We start from the raw sequence: 19874 nt of genomic DNA on the forward strand, positions 1-19874 counted from the left end.
ATATATACACAATGCTATTAATTGCATGTAATTAGTTTTTGACAGTAATTTTAGGCTTTTCAACTTCTGTGCATGCCATTTTTGAAATAAGAAATGTCACTTTTGAGTAATCTAGAAAAAAAAACTGAAAAATATCTTATTTAACTAAAAATTTTTCACATAACATTAAGAACAATGGAAAGAGAAAACTTGATATATCATAAAGAATCCTAACTTTCATAATCAAAGCAGTAAAATTTTAGCCATATAAATTTTCCAATTAAATTTATCTGGTCACGTATGACCAGATAGATTCAGTTTCAGGGATTTTTTAAATATCATTTATAACGACGTAAATAAGATCTGTACCTTAAAAACTCGACTTAACATTATTTCCACGGAAAATGCTAAGGTTATTAGAACTATAAATGTGTCAGACAAAACTAATATTATATTATCTGTAATTATAAACTAGTCAATATTTATTGAAAGTCTTACAATCATCGCCAGAATATGAGCGGTAATTAAATACATGCAATACAATTCATTTGACTAAAATAAAATATTTAAATTAAATAGTAAAACATCCAATTTCCCCCCGAACTTCAATGCCTTACACCTTTTAAGGAAGGCGTGACGTCATAAGAATATCAAGATCGAGCTAATCAATATTAAATCCCCATCATTTGCAAACAATTGGAGTCAATTCCAATTATTTATAAATAATCAGATAAGTGGATAAATAGGAAATAAAATCGATTACCTCTTCAACAACTTTCTTTTCTTTTTCTGTCATATTATCCATTTTGAACCTTATCCTTTATTACGGAAATACACTTTCCTGAAAAGACACAATCAATTTACATGAAAAAGGATTATGGTCAGTGACAACTATTTCTCCAAATCTGAAACGAAAGCCTTGAAAAATTAAACGATTTTCTTTTTAAATGTAAATAAACAGAGAACATCAATTAATATGTTTTAATCTTTCTTCAAATCTGAGAGAAACACTTCCTGAAATTAAACAAATTTCATTTTCAATACAAAAAAAAACAGAAAATATAAATTAATAGTATTAGGACTATAATTATTCACATTTGAATTGTGTTCTTATGTTACAAAATTTCGTCCGATGGTGTCAGTTACCAAAAAATTGGTAATGGAAAGCGATACTTTATTTGGTATGTATATTCTGGAGAACAGGGATCACAGTTAAAAAAAATACAACCAAGACGTATGTAAAAAACACACTTTTAGGCACAAATAATGCAAGTAGACAACAAATTATTAGTTACAACAACAGTAAACATAGACAAGAGAGCTCGCTCTGCTATCAAAACCTCAAAGAAAGAATAGCTTATTCATATGAACGCCTACGCTTACATAATTTCTCAAGAGGTCATGAATTCACATTAAATTTTCTATAAGTATTTCCAGTTCTCAATTCATAATAGAGAGAGTCATAATTCTTGCATTTTCCAGAACCTTCATATTCCACCAAACTCTTAAAAAATTCTTCCATTCAGTAATTATTAAAAATATTTATAAATCTCTCTTTTAGGCAACGAGAAAAATGAGAAGCAATTTTACAGATTCATACGAATAATCATTTTGATGAAAACAATTTGCACTTTAATCAATAGTCTGCACAAAAAAGAAACCATCCCACTATAATTATATTTTTTCAACGTGAAAAGAAAATATTTCAGCATCGAACAAATATGATGCATCCAAAGAAAGTTGTTATAACCTACATTATGTATAGTCCATTTTGCGTGTATCATTGCAGCTATAATTACATTTTTTTCCATCATTTAAATTTAACATAACTATTTTTATTTCATTCAAGTGAATCAAAAACTAACTGAAATAGTAGCTTGCTGAGCTAATTTATTTGAATTGTTTAAAATGTTATACGTTATAAAAGACTGAACTTTTATGAAATTTTTAACGACTGCGTTAGATTTAGATAAGTAATTTTGAATTATATTTCCATTTTACCAGTTTTAAAACATGACATTTGTAAGAAGAATTCGAGTACTATTTCTATGTGCTAAGTAGAGATTTTTTAAACAGAAGTATAATTATATATTTCCCATAGCATTCTTAAAGTAAATTCTGACCAATAAAGTAATTACTTTGAGATACATTTGAACTAAAATTCTTTTATCGCGTCTCTACTTTAATTTGTTACTAAGCGTTTTAAATTGAAAGAAATGCCAGCCATATGAAAAAATAACTTCACATAAGGTAAGGAGGAGATAGATCTAAAACAATAATTTACATACAATGCTAATAGGTGGGGGAGGAGCATATTATTGATTGATTCTTAAAATTAAAAAAAAAAATGCTATCACATCTGCTTTTTTCGCTGATCTGAAATTTGAAGAGAATTGAAGAGGAAATTTAAAGAGATTTAAAGAAAATTTGAAGAGTGTCTGAGAAAAGATCATTATCGAGCTGAAGTTTTAAATTATGAGGTTTTTTCCGAGATAGCATCAAAAGAGTAAAATAATACACGTACATTTGTGTATACTTTCTTATAATGATGATAATCCAGATAATGATGATGATAAGGATGATCAAGATAATGGTGATGATGATAATAATCAAGATAATGAGGATGATGATGATCAAGATAATGAGGATGATGATGTTCAAGATAATGAGGATGATGTTGATCAAGATAATGAGGATAATAATAATCATGATGATGATAATCAAGATCATGACGATGATAATAATCAAGATAATGATGCTGATGATAATCAAGATAATGTATAATGATGATAATGAAGAAAGTAGTTTGAAGCTTTCCTTTTAATCAACTGGGGGCAAAATTTGATATATATTGTTGAAAGTTTATAAAACTGCGTCTCTGTCACATTGTGGTAACTTTGGGCCACCATAATATTTAAAAAAGAGAAAATCTAGTTCGCTTCTTCCCTATCTTATGGGGAATTACTTCAGAACAAATAATAACCTGGTCGATTCAGTATGGAATGAGCAATTTAAAATGTTTCCGAAATTATTACTTTTATTTGATGTTTTTATACGTAGAATTCGTTTCATTCTGTGTTCATAAAATATTTGTTATCTTTTATAAAAACCAATGAAAGGTACGTAAGAATGATTATTAGAAACATGTATTTGACACAACGTTAAAATTATAGCTGGAGAGAAACATTTCCAGGGATTTATAACGGATTCATTCTTAATATTTAGCTCAAAGCGTTTTTGAGTTAACATGAACATAGATAGAGAGAAAGGCTGGCATAATTCCATAAGTAGGGGTTTTTTTTAGTCTCAATGAAAGTCTGAAATAAAAAAAAATCGAATTTTTATCGACTCTAATAGTTTTTCTTTGTATCATTAATATACTACTTAAATATAACAACTTTTTAGTTTTAAAGTTAAATGTACATTTAAAACATAAATATTTAAATAGTTGGTCTGGATATTTGTTCTGTATGTAAATACGATATCCGTCTGAATGCTTATAGGAATTTAAAATCATGGCAAAAATTTCAAATAATACAGGTGAAAATATTTTTTATCTGTCATTGAATAAAATATTTTTTCCAATACTTAGTAGAACACTATATCTTCGAAGAAATAGACAAATTTAATCGTTATAACTAAAGAAAAATTTAATTAAGACACATTTGAATTGTTAAGCAAAATATGAAATAAACGTTTAAAACAAATTTCAAATAAATATTTTAAAAGTTTCTAGAACAATAATCTCTCAAATTTAACTGAATATCTTTTGTTATATCCAGTTGAATTCTTAAGTTCAATTGAAAATAAAATTATAACATTTCAAATATTACTGACTAACATACTTGTTTTCTACCACCAATACTTATTTTCATGGAGATTCTACGATTTTTTAGAGAAATTCGAAAGTTTATTTCTTAAGTATTGCTACAAAAATATAATGATAAATGATCGTATTACAGAAATGTTTCCTTGTAATATTCATTCAAGATTCATTGTTTCATTCAAGTTATAGATAAGCATTTACTTTATCTTTTTGAATATTAGCTTCGAGTTATCAATCACTAAGAGCTATTTTTCTCTAATTTTATAAGATAAACACTAATCTTCTATTATAAAAAATGATAAGAATTAAATTATTTTTAACGTAACTTACAACTACAAAAAAAACAACTTTTCCAGCAAATATATATATAAATAAAATAACATACGAAGCATTGAGTAAATAAACAAATTTAAACATTAATAAAAGTGCCCAAAAATATTATGTAAAGATTTGATATAAGAACTATTATTAAATGACAAAAAAATATGGACTAAAAATTTGAACTATCATAGAAAAATTTAGATTTATTCTGTGTTTCTGAATTAACTCCACGTTGTAATGAGAAGTCACAAATATGACTTCTCTAATTCACGGAGAATACTAACTTAGCAGAATTTTATAACTCATGAGGGAATTCATCTTATGATACCAAATTTAAGCTCACTAAGTATACAAGGAAGAGTAATGGAACAGTGTAACTGAATTTTGGGTAAGATTTCATCTAGATATTTACAAGTATTTTTAAAAAAACTTGTAATATTATCTCATCTCAATTCAGGGTTCTAAAAACTTCAATACAATACCAAATTAATCAATTCATTGCAACTAAACTCGGAAAATTATGATTAAAAGTGAAATAATTTTCTGTTATATTTCATAAAATTATAAAAGAAAACTATTTCAGTTAGCAAAAGAATTGTTCAGATACGAATAGTAGGTGAACGATGTGCAATGGATTATAAATTTGAACTATCATAGCATAATTTAAATTATTATGTTTATGAATTACTGCACATTTTAACGAAAAGTGTCAAATTTGAGTTCTCTAAACGATTTCTATTTAGCAGAATTTTGAGATAAAGTATTTAAAAACATGTAACATTATATTATTCTTGATTCAGAAATTCTAAAAACTTCAATAAAATACCAAATTGATAAATTCAGTGCAATGAAACTCATTTTAAAAATACTCACCTATCTTGGAACTTGATTTGTCAAACAGAAACAGCATTCGTAAAAGTATTAAATGCAATGTATTTGCTCGTATATACAGTTAAACTCGTTTTGTGAAAAATACGCATTTCTTTCAATTTATATTTATAGTTTCAAAATGGATTTTCGTAACTATAATTATGAGGAAGAAACAGGTACTGACAAATTATAAATTATTGAATAAGTTCAGGAACAATGATAAATCAGATACAATTTCTTTTGTGTGTGTCCTCCAGATCTTCAAGATTCGTCTATTTAACAAACTTTCCTCTACTAGATATATCAAAAACATTCAAAATACAATAAAACAATAGTTAACTACCATTTGGACAGTAAAAATCTCTTCTTTCCTGGTATGTTTTCCTCTTTAGAATGGGTAACTGATTATTTCATAGTAATAATCACTTAAGCGTTACTTCACATTCATTTAAGAGTTACTTAACCTAATCTCTATTTTAAACGTTGCAAAATATTATTTCAGCATATTCAAGGTGAAATACATTGCAAAAAGAAGGAATCAATCTTTTTTCACATCCATCCTCCGAAACCTAAGCAAAATTTGATGAATTATACATAATTCTGAAAAGTCACTGGAAGAAGAATTTTTATATATCTATACTTATAATAAAGCTCAATGTGTGTGTGTGTGTGTGTGTGTGTGTGTGTGTGTGTGTGTGTGTGTGTGTGTGTGTGTGTGTGTGTGTGTGTGTGTGTGTGTGTGTGTGTGTGTGTGTGTGTGTGTGTGTGTGTTGGCGCTCTACAGGCCAGGTCATTTGACATACAGCTATCAAATTTGGTACATGTATACCTTAGAGGTCGGGAATGTGCACCTGGGTCCCTTTTTTTGAAATTTTAATTAGAATTTTAATTATTAATTAAAAACTAACTTTCCCGCCAAAAAAATCTTTCATTTTCCCCACCGTCAAATGAGTAAGGCTTAATTTTTTTTTCTCCCAACATTAATGAGTCTAGGGTTAACATTTTTCGGCGGATTATTTCAAACGATTCTGTTTATTTTCTTAATGTTTTATGCATTTAAAATTAAACATTGTTAATGAATCCATGTTTCAGATTCATTCTGAAGTACTTTTGAATTAAAATAACACAGAAAAAGGAAATTAAAAATGTCTAATCTGCATAGCGTTACCCCAACTGGCGTAGAAAAATTCACGCATTTGCGTTACCGTAAGTGGCGAAGAAAATTCACGCATGCGCATTCTGATTGTTGCCATGACAACCGTTATCAACGGATGATTAAAATTACTTTTAGGTTAGTTGCATGCTTTTTTAAGTAAATTGTATTTATGTTAGTTATATATATTTTTTGTATATGCTTATAGTTTTAAGTACATCGCTTTTTAAGTAGTTTTTTAAACCTGTTTTAGACCGATTATTTTAAACGATTCATTTTATTTTCTTAGTGTTTGATGCATTTAAAATTAAACATTGTTAATGAATCGATCTGTTCATGATGAATCTGAGAAATTTTTGTTGACAAATTCTTGAGATATTACATAAATTAAGAAAGATATTCTTTAGTGCCCATAAAGTTTAAACGCTCAGTGACTCTATTATCAGTAATAATATTATTAAAAAAATGCTTTGTTTCAGTAAAAAATATTATTATATTAATTGCAGATTAATCATTTACACTTTAATTTAAAGCATAATTTCTACGAGGGGTAACAGAAAATTAGAGAGATACATATCACGCTATGACTGAAGGCCTTTATAATATTATGAGTGAATTATATGACTACCAAAATTTGAAGTTTTAAAATATTTTGCTGAATAATCTATTAAAGTTGGAATTGCGTAAAATATTTAATGGTACAACGGGAGTTTAACCCCCTGCTTGGCGCACTTTTTAAAAATCGCCAACAGTGGCCTTGCGAATTGTTCAAAAGCAAAGGAGCAGATGTTCAATTATAGTGCATAATAAAGATTGCCAGCTTTGGAGCGTTATCGCATCTTGGCGAAGAAGGGGGTTAAACTCCGGTTCAAACTATTTAATTATTAAAATTTAAACGAACATTAAGATTGGCGAACCGGCTGGTCGCCAAAGGCGGCTAGTATATATATAAACAGAAATAAGACATCAAAATGCTTTCTTTTTAGAAAATTATATGTAGATTGGGATCCAAGTTTATGCTATATAAACTTTATGCTAAACAATAGATATACTTGAATACTTTTTGAAGAGTGTTCTTTAATTCTATGATTTACCAGAAAGCCTTGATTTTCGTCGATGATTCTTCCAATAACATCGAAATAGAAGAAAATCGACCAGATTATTGCCATATAAATGAATGTAAAATTCATTAATTACCTTTAAAATGTTCCATATATTATCAGAAACACATTCTATATGAAAAAAGAATGTATATTGTATTTAGCAATGAAAACAATTAGAAATTATAATAAAATGAGAATAAAAACGCGCAATGAGTCTACGTATATTTAAGTTGGAAAATTATTTTTATTTATACCACCCTGAAAACTCTTCTTGATGTTTGGAAGATGATTATTAGGAAAGAAAGTGGTGTAAGTCCGAAACTCCGTTCGGAAATGTTGAATATTTATGTAAGAAACTGCAGTGAGCTAATTCCATTGTAAGAAATACAATTTTAAAGGCAGCTGTAATGGATTTTTAATATATGACGAATCAGTGACCCATGGCCATGACAAGAAACTTGTCTACCATTAGGGCAGGAAAGGGAAAATTCTAGAAATTTCAAGTAATTTTGGATCATTTGGACGAAAAAATATGCCGATGATTTTAGAAGTTTCTATGCAAGTTTAGAAAGCTGTAAAAAATTGGTAAGCCAAGCTGGAGTGAGCTACTTGAAATTTCAAACGATGAATCATTTGAGCACAACTAGTTACTGAATTGAGTATTGGATCGTGTTTCGGGACAAGTACTAAGGCAGCATCGGGCCATGTGCTGAGTAGCCAGTCTATAGTTGAGTCAGTAGTGAGGCAGAAGTAAAGTTCAGCTAAAGCAAATGAAAAAGAAGTAATAGCAAACGTCTGAGAGACATAAATAGTTGTATGAAGTCTTTGTTCATAATGTGTTCCTCTGACGGCTTTGTAGTGTTACAGTTCTTTACTATCGATTCATTGTTTGTGCTATTCTTATGCACGCTCGGTTGTGTTTTATTGTCTGTAAGTTCGTGTCTTCGTCTTGAATAAACTTCTTTATTTCTTACTGAGTCAGTTGCACTGTTTCAACATATACCAACAATACCGGAAAGTTAATAATTATTAAATTTACAAAATTTTGTGACATTTTTCCTTAACAAAAGAGATAATCAAATTCTTTAATGGCTGCCTGCCGATACTTTCATAAGCTTGTAAGCGCCGAAATTCATAAATGCAATAATTGAAATCAATGAAATTCGACATGTTGTCTTTTAACTACAATTGTCGCTTTGTGACAAATTTGGAAGTCAATCGGCTTGCAAAAAAGGGTCGAAAATGAGTATTCTGTCGATAGACTGGAGTAGCTAGAATCTTAGAGTGGCTGGATTCACTCCAAAGATTTATATTTTGTATCTGTCGTCCATTAAAGCCGTACAAGGAATTCTCGGTTTTCCAGAAGGTTTACAATTTTATACGGAAAAAAGGAGTTTAGAATTTTATTGAAGATTTTTCAAGGAAATTTCGTAGAGACCCCCGTCACTGATTATATGCGTCAGCAACAAGTTGAAAAGGCATTTGTTTTGTTTCTTCACTCTCTGTCATTCCAAATGAATCACTTATTTGTACATCGCCCAATTTTTTGTGAAGTCACCTACACCGTAATTTGAAGATTTTAAAAGCACATCAAATTTTTCCAAATTTTGGAATGATGCGTATGCAATCAAGATCTTTGAAACTAATTTTTTGAAATTTGTAGTTTCTCTATCCCTGCTGCAAAATATTCATTCATGCAAAACGCAGTAAACATAATAGACAGGCGTATTCTTTGGTAATGTTTTTGATTTAATAAAATTATATATTATATGTAAATATCAGAAAAAACGAAATAGTCATTATCGCAAATACTGTGTGGAACATCTAACCTATAAACGCACATAAGATAAATTTGTGATACTGTTTTGTTACTCAGTGATGCAGCTATGACTTCTACTACTCAAATGATATTAAGGCTGTGAAACATGGTGAAAGGATTTTGTTCAATCATTATCGTGGCTATTCCAGTTCAACATCTGGAAAACATCTAAGCAAGCACATAGTCAAAGATTCATAATAGAAAAGGGGGTTGAGCATTTTCTTTTCTTCAAAGCTGTTTTGAACTCCTTAGGTAGAAGTACCCAAAGTAGATTTCTGATTTATATAAACTATACGAAAATAAATTAATTTTCTAAAAGACTTTTGGTAAAAATGTTCCTCATTTGTGTTTCAATTGGTGGAAAATTTGGAACGCATACTTAACAATTATGTCCTGAACCCTGTTTTTCTCGGTCTAATTTTCTAAATAATTTCTATTCTTCTTCTCTTCTTTCTCTTATATAGATAAGCAGCCCTTTTTGTAGCTAATCCTGATAAAATGAAAAAAAAAATAATTACAGGTCCCTTTCAAGATAGTCTGTTTCAATATTTCAATTATTACAGACAAATTTCAATTTCAACTTTAGAAACAATCTTAAACGAAAGAATAAAAACTTTTAAAAGACAATCTAAATATAATATTACTTATAGGATTTGACATTTTTTTCAAATTATAATGTAACATTTTAAACATTTCAATATAAAAAATTAAAAGAATATTAAAATAATGTTAAACATTTAAATGAATCATTTCAAATACATACTTCCTGCAACTAACTTAAATTATTTTTCTTAGAAAATATCGCTAAAAATATACTGAAATTTCGATCCCCCCCCCAATGTTCTTGGCCCCTAAGCAATTGAACACTATACCTTTATAATCCATTCCATCTTCAATAGCTGTAAAAAATGGGCCACCAACGCCTTTGTTTTATTGTAGAGAACGTTCCACAATAGGCACCCCAGATATCAGGATGAGAATCCCCCGGCATGGTGGTCGGTTCTCAACCCCCAGGTGGTTACATAAATGGTTTGGCCGGCTACTTCTTGGCGATGATGGAACGTACATCCCAGGGGAAGGGTTGTACTGTGGGAGGCAATGACCCTTAAGATTCAACTTCAGTTCAGTCAGGTAATTCAGATTTATCCGTATGCCTCAGTAAGGGCTGAGTAGTCAGTGTGTGATTATTGCAGAGAAACGGGAGTTGTAAATTGTCATCAATATTTTTAAGCGTTTGAACCCCTTGAGCCATCATCATAAAGACAGGATTCTCTCACAGCAGTCGGCCACAACAAATCCTGTCGATACTGCTACGTTCAGTGGCGGCGGGGTGGTCGGCTGCACGCAAGAAGAAGAAGGATTCTCTCACATAATTCAGATTACACGTATTTTCATTATATTATCTTTGTTTTTAGATCATACAAAAGTACGAACTTAACAGAGAGTTGGTGCTTTTCCTTTTGGTGGTGGGGGGTGTACAAAGAGAGAAATTTTGTCAAAATTTAGCAGACATACATTTTTTGCAAAAATCTTCAGCGAAATTTATTTCGTCTGTATTGAATGGTAGCAAAATCTACACCTTTAAAATGGCTTATCAATAGCAATTCGGTCATTTTGAAGCATAACTAAACACACATTCTGGATAGGTTAATATTTTTTAGCTTTTTGCTATTCTTGGCCTTATATAATATTGAAAACTCGTAAAAACTTTTGCGGATGAAACTGAAAAGTCTATAATTTTTTCAGCTTTTCATAATAAAAATCGTCAGATTTTAGACACATTTTGAATATCAAGTCTTGTGTTCAACTTTTTCTGCTCTTAAAAACATAATAACTGCATGACAGTTAATTTTTCAGAGCCTTATTAAACTAACTAATTAACTATCGGTGCATGCAAGGGAAAGCTCAAGGCAAATATGGCTAAAGTTTTTATGTAAGTCAATTGGCTATGACAATGACAAGCGATTAAGCCTGAAGTTCACCATTGGCCTAGAATTAATATACCATACCGAATATACTGCCGAAGTATATATTAGTTTAACAAAAACCGATGATATATAATTCTCTTTTACTTCAATTAGTAGTTAATTCCTTACTTCCTAATACTTTCACTACAAAAGCACAAGGGATAAGATCTGAATTCCAATATTAATTAAAAAAACAGACAATTTTTTTCTGCAATATGATTGAATAATTAAAAGATGAAGTCTTATTTTCTATCATAAAATGTTATTCTCTGTATTTTATCAAAAGAAGAATAATTACAAATGATAAATAATTTCTTCATATATCTTTAAAATGCAGGCATAGACTTTTAATTTTTGCTAACTAATCTAATTTTTTGGAATTTGTTTAAAAACTTCGTAATAAGCTTATATTTATTTATTATTTTTATATTTGTTAACTTGATATTATTTATTATGCAATAAAGACTGAATCATGCGATGGCAATAAAATCATTATCTATTATTGGTTCAATATGTAATGTTTTATTATTTTCAGGACAATAACTTAGAGATAACAAAATCACAAAATTTCATGGGTTGCTGCTATAAATATAGAATAATTCTCAAATTATAGTGCAAGATCGCTCTAACACAGATAAACATATCTACAGTTTTGGTTGATTTCGTTCGATCTAATTTCGATGTAAAATGCAGGAATACACCTGATATAAAGAAATTGCTAAAGTAGACTTCAACAATAAAACAGATGAAAATGAAAAATTTTCTTTCAATAGATCAATATTTAAATTCAATGTAAGGAATATTCTTCGAATCTTTCAGCATGTATGAAAATAAATGTACAAAACAAATGCAATTCACATTTATTAAAAACTATAACTACAAAACAATAAAAATACAAAATGACATCTAATTCGAAGAAATTGCGCTATTCACTTTTTCAGACTTCTAGGATCACATTAATCTATAGGAAAAAATGAAGTGACATATGAATAGCACATTTTGTTTTAAAATAAGATTGTTCTATTCCATAGTAATCTTCGTTGTTAAAATAAGTGTACTGTTCCATAGTAAATTTCCTTGTAAAAATAAGTCTTCTATTCCATAGTAAATTTCGCTGTGAAAATAAGTATTCTGTTACATAGTATACTTGGTTGTGACAGATTGTATAAAACACTTCTTTGTGCCAGATAGAATGATACACTTCTTGCTAGATAGAATAATACACATCATTGTGCCAGATGGTGTAATACACTTCGTTGTGCCAGATGGTGTAATACACTTCGTTGTGCCAGATGGAATAATATACTTCGTTTTCTCAAATGGAATTGTAGATTTCGTTGCTCTTGGCATCAGTAATTCTTACTCTGTAATACACTTCCTTCGAATGAAACCAACTGTAACAGTTGCTGAAGGTAATTGTATCTAAAAAAAGATAATAAACTTGAGTTAGTATTTGAGAAAAATGGCAATTTCATATCGATTGTATTTATGTCAGTATAAAAAAATATGGGGGGGGGGGTAATGCGATTGGATGAGCTATTTTGATTTTAAAATATTTAATATAAGAACGTATTTTTAACCCAAAATATAATATTGTTAATGCTTACACATACAAATGATTGGACTAGTAAAGATTTGCAAATTGTTAAAAATTTATCATTACATTTTATTTTATTAATAATTCTAATATTTTGTTTCATACATCAAAAACATGATATATGAAAAGTAAATCTTGATATTTTGATAAAACTGTAGATATATTTGGATTACTATATCATAAACAAATAATAATATAAACAAAATTCTGTCATTCAGAGTAGCTTGTGCAATTATGAAGTTTTAAGTGGTAGCAGATACTGACTGGCAAACAAAATTGCAATCGTCATGAAGCATTCTGCAATGAATGCTACCAACTTATTGACAGTATAGAGTCCTCGGCTATAAGAGCTATAATCCAAGTATAGCCCCAAGAGGATAGTCATCTGAGTGAGATCTGATCAATGTTTAGGAACGTTCAATACTCTGCCTTCTAATCAATGACTCATAAAGTTCATCAGTTTTGTCATAATTAATCATATCCTTATAGAAGTATCAATTTCGATTTTTCATTCTTTGAATATGAGTCATGTCGTAGATTTGTTGTATTTTTAGGTAAATTTATTCATGATGTTTACAAAGTGTAAATGACTCAATTCTCTAATAAACTACCCTGCACAATGATTACCTTACAATATTACATGAAGTGGTATGGTGGAGTCGAGCAATGGTTATCAATTGCAGAGTTATTATATTGGGTGTTCCAGAGAGAACCAGCTCTACACTCAAGAAAAGATTATCTGCATCGATAAAACCTGTCACTTAACTTACATTAAAATATATTTTTTTTCCTGCCATGAGAAAATAAATACAGAAAATGGGTCTCCACTCACAATTTCCTAATTTTTCACATTTGAAGCACCCTTTCTCAGGTTCATCACTGGTGTCGATTCTTTGCTTTGGAATCAAAACTACAAAATCCGAATCTTCCGGAGATTCTCCTCTGAAGACCAAAGAGAAATCGATGTCTCTGGCCTTTGTTTCGAACTCCCATTCAAGAAATGAATTCTCTTCTTTCACTTCGAAAGTTATATCTTCTTTGGAGAATGGCATCACCGTGATCTTTTCCACATCAGATTCAAGATATAATCTTTTCGTTCTATTTTGCTTGTAATATCTCTTGGGGATGGGCTGTCCTCGTGTGATCTGCAATAAAATCAATTGGTGAGATTTTGTTAAGTATTGTAAAACTTTTCAAGAACAAGCGAATGTCTGATTCCAACTTTATTCACCGGGGCCACCAGGGCTGCTGTGCCCTGGTGGTAAGGTTTCGGATCGTGATTCGTAGCATTTCAAGTTCGAGACCCGATTCAACCGAAGAACCGTTGTGTAAGGGACTCTGTTGCACGTTAAATCAGTCAGGGCCAAACGTCCTCCCGTTGGTGTTGGTGTGGTGCAGAGAGGGGGGGGTGCTAGCTCAAGAGACGTCCTCGTCTTCTGACCGCGGTTTAAAATTACGAGGTCCTACCCAAAATAGCGCTAATGTTGCTTACGGGATGTTAATATATAACTAAACACAAACTCATTAATGCATTTTTAGCCACAAGATATACATTTCTTTTATGTTCATTGTATTTGTTTTCTGGACAGTCAACTCTTTGTTCAGCCTCTGTTTAACCACGTGGGCCATGGTGGCCTGGTGTTAATGTTTCGGCTCTTGAGCTGCAGCGTTTCAAGTTCGAGACACGATTTTAAAGAAAAACGTCGTGTAAGGGGGCCGTTTGCACGTTAAATCCGTCAGCGCCAAACATCCTCCTGCTGGTGTGGCGTGGTGTGGAGAGGGGGGGGGGTAGTTTAGTTTAGTTGTATTATCGTCCCGTTGTAATTCAACACTAGGGCTATTTTGGGACTGACCTCATAATTTTTAACCACGGTCACATGACGAGGACGACACTTGAGCTGACGTATATATACGCCAGAAGCAGTTAACACGACTTAGGGAGACGTATATATACGCCCACGGCAGGCAAGAGATTGGGAAACAAATATTTTCCTACTGCTTTATAATTAAAACAAAACATTCGTTCAATATATTTAAATTATCTATCTTACATCAAATTTACATGCAAAAAATCCTCTTTATTTCCAATTTACTTTATTTGACTCCGTCAGCGCCAAACGTCCTTCTGCTGGTGTGGCGTGGTGTGGAGAGGGGGGATGCAAAATCAAGTGTCGTCCTCGTCATGTGACCGTGGTTAAAAGTTATGAGGTCAGTCCCAAAATAGCCCTAGTGTTGAATTACAACGGGACGATAATACAACTAAACTAAACTAAACTTTCTAAGTACATGAGTAATTATTCATGTAATTTAAAATTCCGAAGCGCTATCGGATGAAAACAAATGAGGCCGAATCATTAACTTCCCAAAAGGTATAATTTCTGCACGAGAATTTCCAAACCACTCATTCAAATTTAACTTGAAATTTGTAAATCTCTTTTGTGGATCAGTAACCAAGATCCTCCAAAAATGAATCTATGCATGTGCGAGAAGATCCCAAATAATATAATAGTTTAATTTTCAAATTATGAGAAATTATGGAAACTTTGATAGTTTTTCATAAACGAAACATTCTACTTTTTTCTTGAGATCCATTCGAAAAAATATAGATTTCATAAAAGCATATATTCAGTGAATCGACGTACTTACAAAAGTTTCACAAAGCGGGTTTCCATTGGGATCTGTTCTATTTCCTCCGAGGTACGCAGGCAGTTCGTCTGCGTCAATCTCTTTTAGCAGGTCTTCTTTCCAACTATCTAGAACAAAGCGGGAAATATTTTGTGAATTTCTATATTAAAAAAACTATACCAGTACAAAAACATAACGCAAAAAGTATATTTTATATATAGAACTATCTTTCGTCATTTGTTACTTTCTGCTTTCTTGCCCTGTTTACATGGCACAGGATATCCCAAATGGTTATTTACAAGCAACTGAAAAAATAATAATGTTTCAAGCCTTACATAGCAGGAAAGATGCAATTTCAAATATGATGTATGATGTAATATCAATAAAAAAAGGCTTTTAGAGAACATAAAAGAAGTTTTCAAAGGATTCGTCTTCGAAAACACATATTAACTGCAAACTACTTGCGAACAATAACAGCGAAAACTTTGTATCGTGCATTTTAATTGATGTAACTTGCAATCTTTTGCAATTAACGGTTGACACAGGAACCGGAAAATTGATTATGTATTTTCGATGCTTTTTTTCAACCCCTTTCAGCCAAAATTTGACAACGGCAGTCACAAAAATCACATACCAAATTGAATTTATTTAAGTCAGTGCATTTTTGAGTCATCACATTTATATGCTTGTGAAAGTACATAGCGACAAACGATCCACTCCTCGACGCAATTTCGTTTCAAATTTGATACGGAATTATATTTTTTGCTGATAAATCACTGTACCCAATTTCATCCATCAAACTTCGTTTTGTAATTATCGTGTTTATTTGTACGCATTCGAAATATATCCAAGTACACAGATCGATTGAAAAATATTTACCATGCTTTATATAACCTCTTACTCAAATAAAAATCGCATGAATCGTTGCGATTAATCATTTACAGTACACTCCCGATTATCCGCGGAATTGGGTGGCGCGGCCGCCGCGGATAACAAAAATCGCGGATAATCCGAAAAAAGCTAAAAACGGGTATAGCAAAAGAGAAAACAGTCATTCCAACTTTCAAAAATCGTTTTATGTACAATAAAACGTAAAATAAACAGCAGGAAATGTTTAACTAACGCTTAATATTTTAGTATATCACTCAAAACTAACCTAAAATACATTTTGTTATTGAAAACAGAAAAATGCTTTGCATTACGAGAGGCGTCAAGGATACACAGAAAAATGAATATATATGTACTGTTTTAATACTGTAATGTATTATGTAATTACAAAAGCATAACTGTAAAACTACACCTTTTTGAAGAAATCAGTCATTTGTGTTTGCTTCTTGCTTGGGAAGCATTTTTTCTTTGTTTAGAAGCAAAAAAAAAAAAAAAAACTTAGTGCTTCAGGCGCGGATAACCCGACCGCGAATAATCGGGAGTCTACTGTACTTAGGAAGTATTCATTCATCCACTGAAGTATCAAAAATATAGCTCATCTCTTTTATATTTTTTAATTAATTACATCTTACAAAGATAAAACACAGAGTTAAATTTCTTTAAAAACCAGCAAAGGTGGTCTTCCAAAAACTTTCTCGCTTACTGTTTAATAAAGATTTTATCTCAAAAAATGCTTTACATGACATCAGCATACAATAGTTCCCAAATTTTAACCTTTAATGCAAATTTACTTTTTTATTGAATCTATCATGTGATTCTTGGCGATTATCCCTGATATGTAGTTAAAACTATTATAATCTCAATAAAATTTGGATTTTAGATTCGTTCTTCCTTTGCAATTGAAACAAAAATTAGAATAATGACATTTTTAATCGAATGATTCCATACCAAATTTGATATATTTATTGCAATGTGTTTTTCAGTTATCATGTGTTTATGTTTCTGAAAATACAGACTGCAGTCGCTCAATGCTTTGTTCGATTTATCTTCAAAATATGACAGGTGTCAATACCATAGATGTTAAATCTGTGTATCAAATTCTATCCATCTAGCTCTCTTCAGTTTTTAATTAAAGCAATAACTTATATTCGAACAGCCGGATAGACAGACTTCCTCATAAAGGGTTGTCCTCAAAAATAAATAGAAATCCCCAATTCCATGCAAAAATAGAACATCAAATTTCATCAGTCAAACTCAAAGGGTTTTGAGGTTATCTTTATCTTAGACTGACAGACGGACACAAAGACATTTTCCAAAAATGTGTTTTTTGAACTCAGGGAGGGAACGTGGTGATTCATCAAAATCTCGAGTTCGAATTTTTTGACGATGACTATACTTTATTCGTAATACTTCTACAAGAAAGTAAAAGAAGGCTCTATTTGAAAAAAGAATGCAGAGAATGCTTATAATAATATCTATATGCTTTTTATACAAGAAAGTAAAAATACCTACTCACCTTACGAAAAAAAAAATTACTGTTTTGTACACTCAGGCTAATACTAACTTATTTCTGTGAAGTCATAGGACTTGATTAAGGAAAAAGTTAAATTAATTCCTCCAAAGTGTAAAACTGTAAAGTTAAAATTATTCATTTAGCTTTCTTTTTGTGGTGGGTGGGGGTTGGGGTAGGGGCTTGATTTTAATGATTATTAATGCTACTGAGCATATTAAGCCCTGTTCTGACGATCTGTGTTCTCTTTGAGTCCGGCACATTTTGCCCTCTTTCTCCTCACTTAGAGTTTTCTGGGGTTCTTTGATGTCTGTTCATTTTCCCGCAAATTTGAAGGCAGCTCCCGATCGCAGTCCACAGGTAGGAATGATCCAACAAAGATCAGTTGGAAGATTTTTTACAAAATCCATAATGCCACATGTCGTCGAAACGAGGCTTTATGTTAAATTGTTTTAGGTACTGTGCTAAAAGATAACTTTCCATAACATGATTTCGATTGTTTTTTTTATTTTAAAAAATTAAAATTCCGTCTATAACAATAAAAATAATCACAAATGTTTAACAATCTAATTTCGATAATGGCATTTAAATGCACGTTCAAACAAATATTTATAAATTTGCATACAACAATTTAAATTTATAGATATTATGTTTATGAACGATTTTTTTCTTTTTCATGCTTCTAGAATATAATCGTTCAAGAAAAATTTTTGAATTACTTTACCTTTTCCATAAATTCGAACTTTTTCAATGATTGCATTTGAAAGGATTGGCTTCAGTTCAGCGAATACCCAAGTAAAATATACAGGGGCTGGAAATGATATAAAAAACATAACTTTTAATTCTATTATGTACGAAAAAACCCTGAAAAATTTTTACTAAAATGTTGAAAGTTTACAAAATGAATACAGCCTAACATGTTTAACATGCCTGATTCCAAAGAAAGATATATATATATATATATATATATATATATATATATATATATATATATATATATATATATATATATATATATATTTCTAAACTGATACATATTATTTCCAATTAAAAAATGCTATAAATGATAGGAAAACGTTGTATTTTATGTTGTTTCAATCAATAAATATATTTCTGAAAAAATGAAGAATTTTAACAATTTATATTATTTTCTTGTCCTACCAGTCCTACCAGCTTAGTAAAAAAAGTTGTTGAACATAATTAAATAAATTCCAATGTTTATTAACAAAATTGAGTTGTAACTGTTTAATATGAGCAGGGATGGTATACAAGTTTATTTTAAGGAACAATTTGATTAACTAGCACAGAAAAGTCTAATTTTAATTTGCAAACGGTCCCATATTTCTTTTAATGTCTCAGATTTATTTGTAGACTTTGTCTAAAACACCGAATTTCAACACTCATACATAAATCAATTTTGTCGTAGAAGAAGGTATTTTTTTTCTTTTGTTTAAAATGTTAGAGTGTGGAGGATATTTATTCGATAAATTCTTAGTCATTGGGAACTTATAAAAATATATAATTCGTCGCTTTTTAGCAAATATATTTACTAAACTCAAACAACATAAAAAAATAATTCATCTTCTTGTTCTTAAAGTGTTTTTTATAAGAGTGGATACCCTATATGTATTCAAAATAATTATGAAAACGAAAGAATCAGTCCCTTAACCTATTATATTTAGATAAGCCACAAATGGTCGCGTATTCCCCATTCCACAGTAAGTCGGTTGTTCAGTAAAGTATAACTGAACAACGACTATTGAAATATAAATTTAGTATTATTCCTTTTCTCTGGTTGATGAAGAAGCTGAAATATCTTGGGATATCAGAGAAGTCCATTTTGATATATTAGGAGCCATTGGCAGAACTGAATTGATTATGAGTTATTTCTTCAGTATTCACTCTCTATTTTGAACTTTTCAATCCCTCGAGGTCTTTTTAAGGTTATACATCAGCTGTCCACTTGTGAGGAAAGGTTCTTAAATTACGAATATTGCATTAAGCAAAGAATAACGAACGAATATTGCATAATATATAATTAACGAATATTGCATTCTTAAAAGCTTTCCAATTTTGTCCATCCTGATAAGAAATAAACTTTTTTTTTTGTTCATCTGAAGTGTCCATGAGAAAAGAATAAACTATTTTTCACAATGATGTTAAATATATTCAATTATTTTACTTTTCCCACCCATTTTGTGGATGAATTCTCAACT

The 19874-nt window shown here is 30.4% G+C and overlaps 2 protein-coding genes across 3 annotated transcripts in view; both read right to left on the minus strand.

Annotated features, from left to right (window-relative positions):
* LOC129968590 (retinal-binding protein-like) overlaps window positions 1–5083 on the minus strand; it is a 29958-nt gene extending 24875 nt beyond the window's left edge. The window contains exons 1-2 of one of the 2 annotated variants that reach the window (XM_056082647.1): window positions 5000–5083; window positions 743–820 (exon numbers count right to left, since the gene is read on the minus strand). In XM_056082647.1, coding sequence (XP_055938622.1) covers window positions 743–784 — 42 coding nt within the window. In that variant the 5' untranslated portion in view covers window positions 785–820; window positions 5000–5083. Of the gene's footprint in view, window positions 1–742; window positions 915–4999 lie in introns of those variants that run through there. The other variant, XM_056082646.1, reaches the window with a different exon arrangement.
* Window positions 5084–11957: 6874 nt separating this feature from the next.
* LOC129968206 (retinal-binding protein-like) overlaps window positions 11958–19874 on the minus strand; it is a 56184-nt gene continuing 48267 nt past the window's right edge. Inside the window, exons 10-13 of the mRNA XM_056082058.1 lie at window positions 18383–18469; window positions 15282–15388; window positions 13468–13780; window positions 11958–12460 (exon numbers count right to left, since the gene is read on the minus strand). Of these exons, the coding sequence (XP_055938033.1) occupies window positions 12354–12460; window positions 13468–13780; window positions 15282–15388; window positions 18383–18469 (614 nt within the window). The 3' untranslated portion in view covers window positions 11958–12353. The remainder of the gene's footprint in view (window positions 12461–13467; window positions 13781–15281; window positions 15389–18382; window positions 18470–19874) is intronic.

Source organism: Argiope bruennichi, chromosome 5, assembly GCF_947563725.1.
Source record: "Argiope bruennichi chromosome 5, qqArgBrue1.1, whole genome shotgun sequence".
In the NCBI taxonomy this organism is placed as follows: Eukaryota; Metazoa; Arthropoda; class Arachnida; order Araneae; family Araneidae; genus Argiope; species Argiope bruennichi.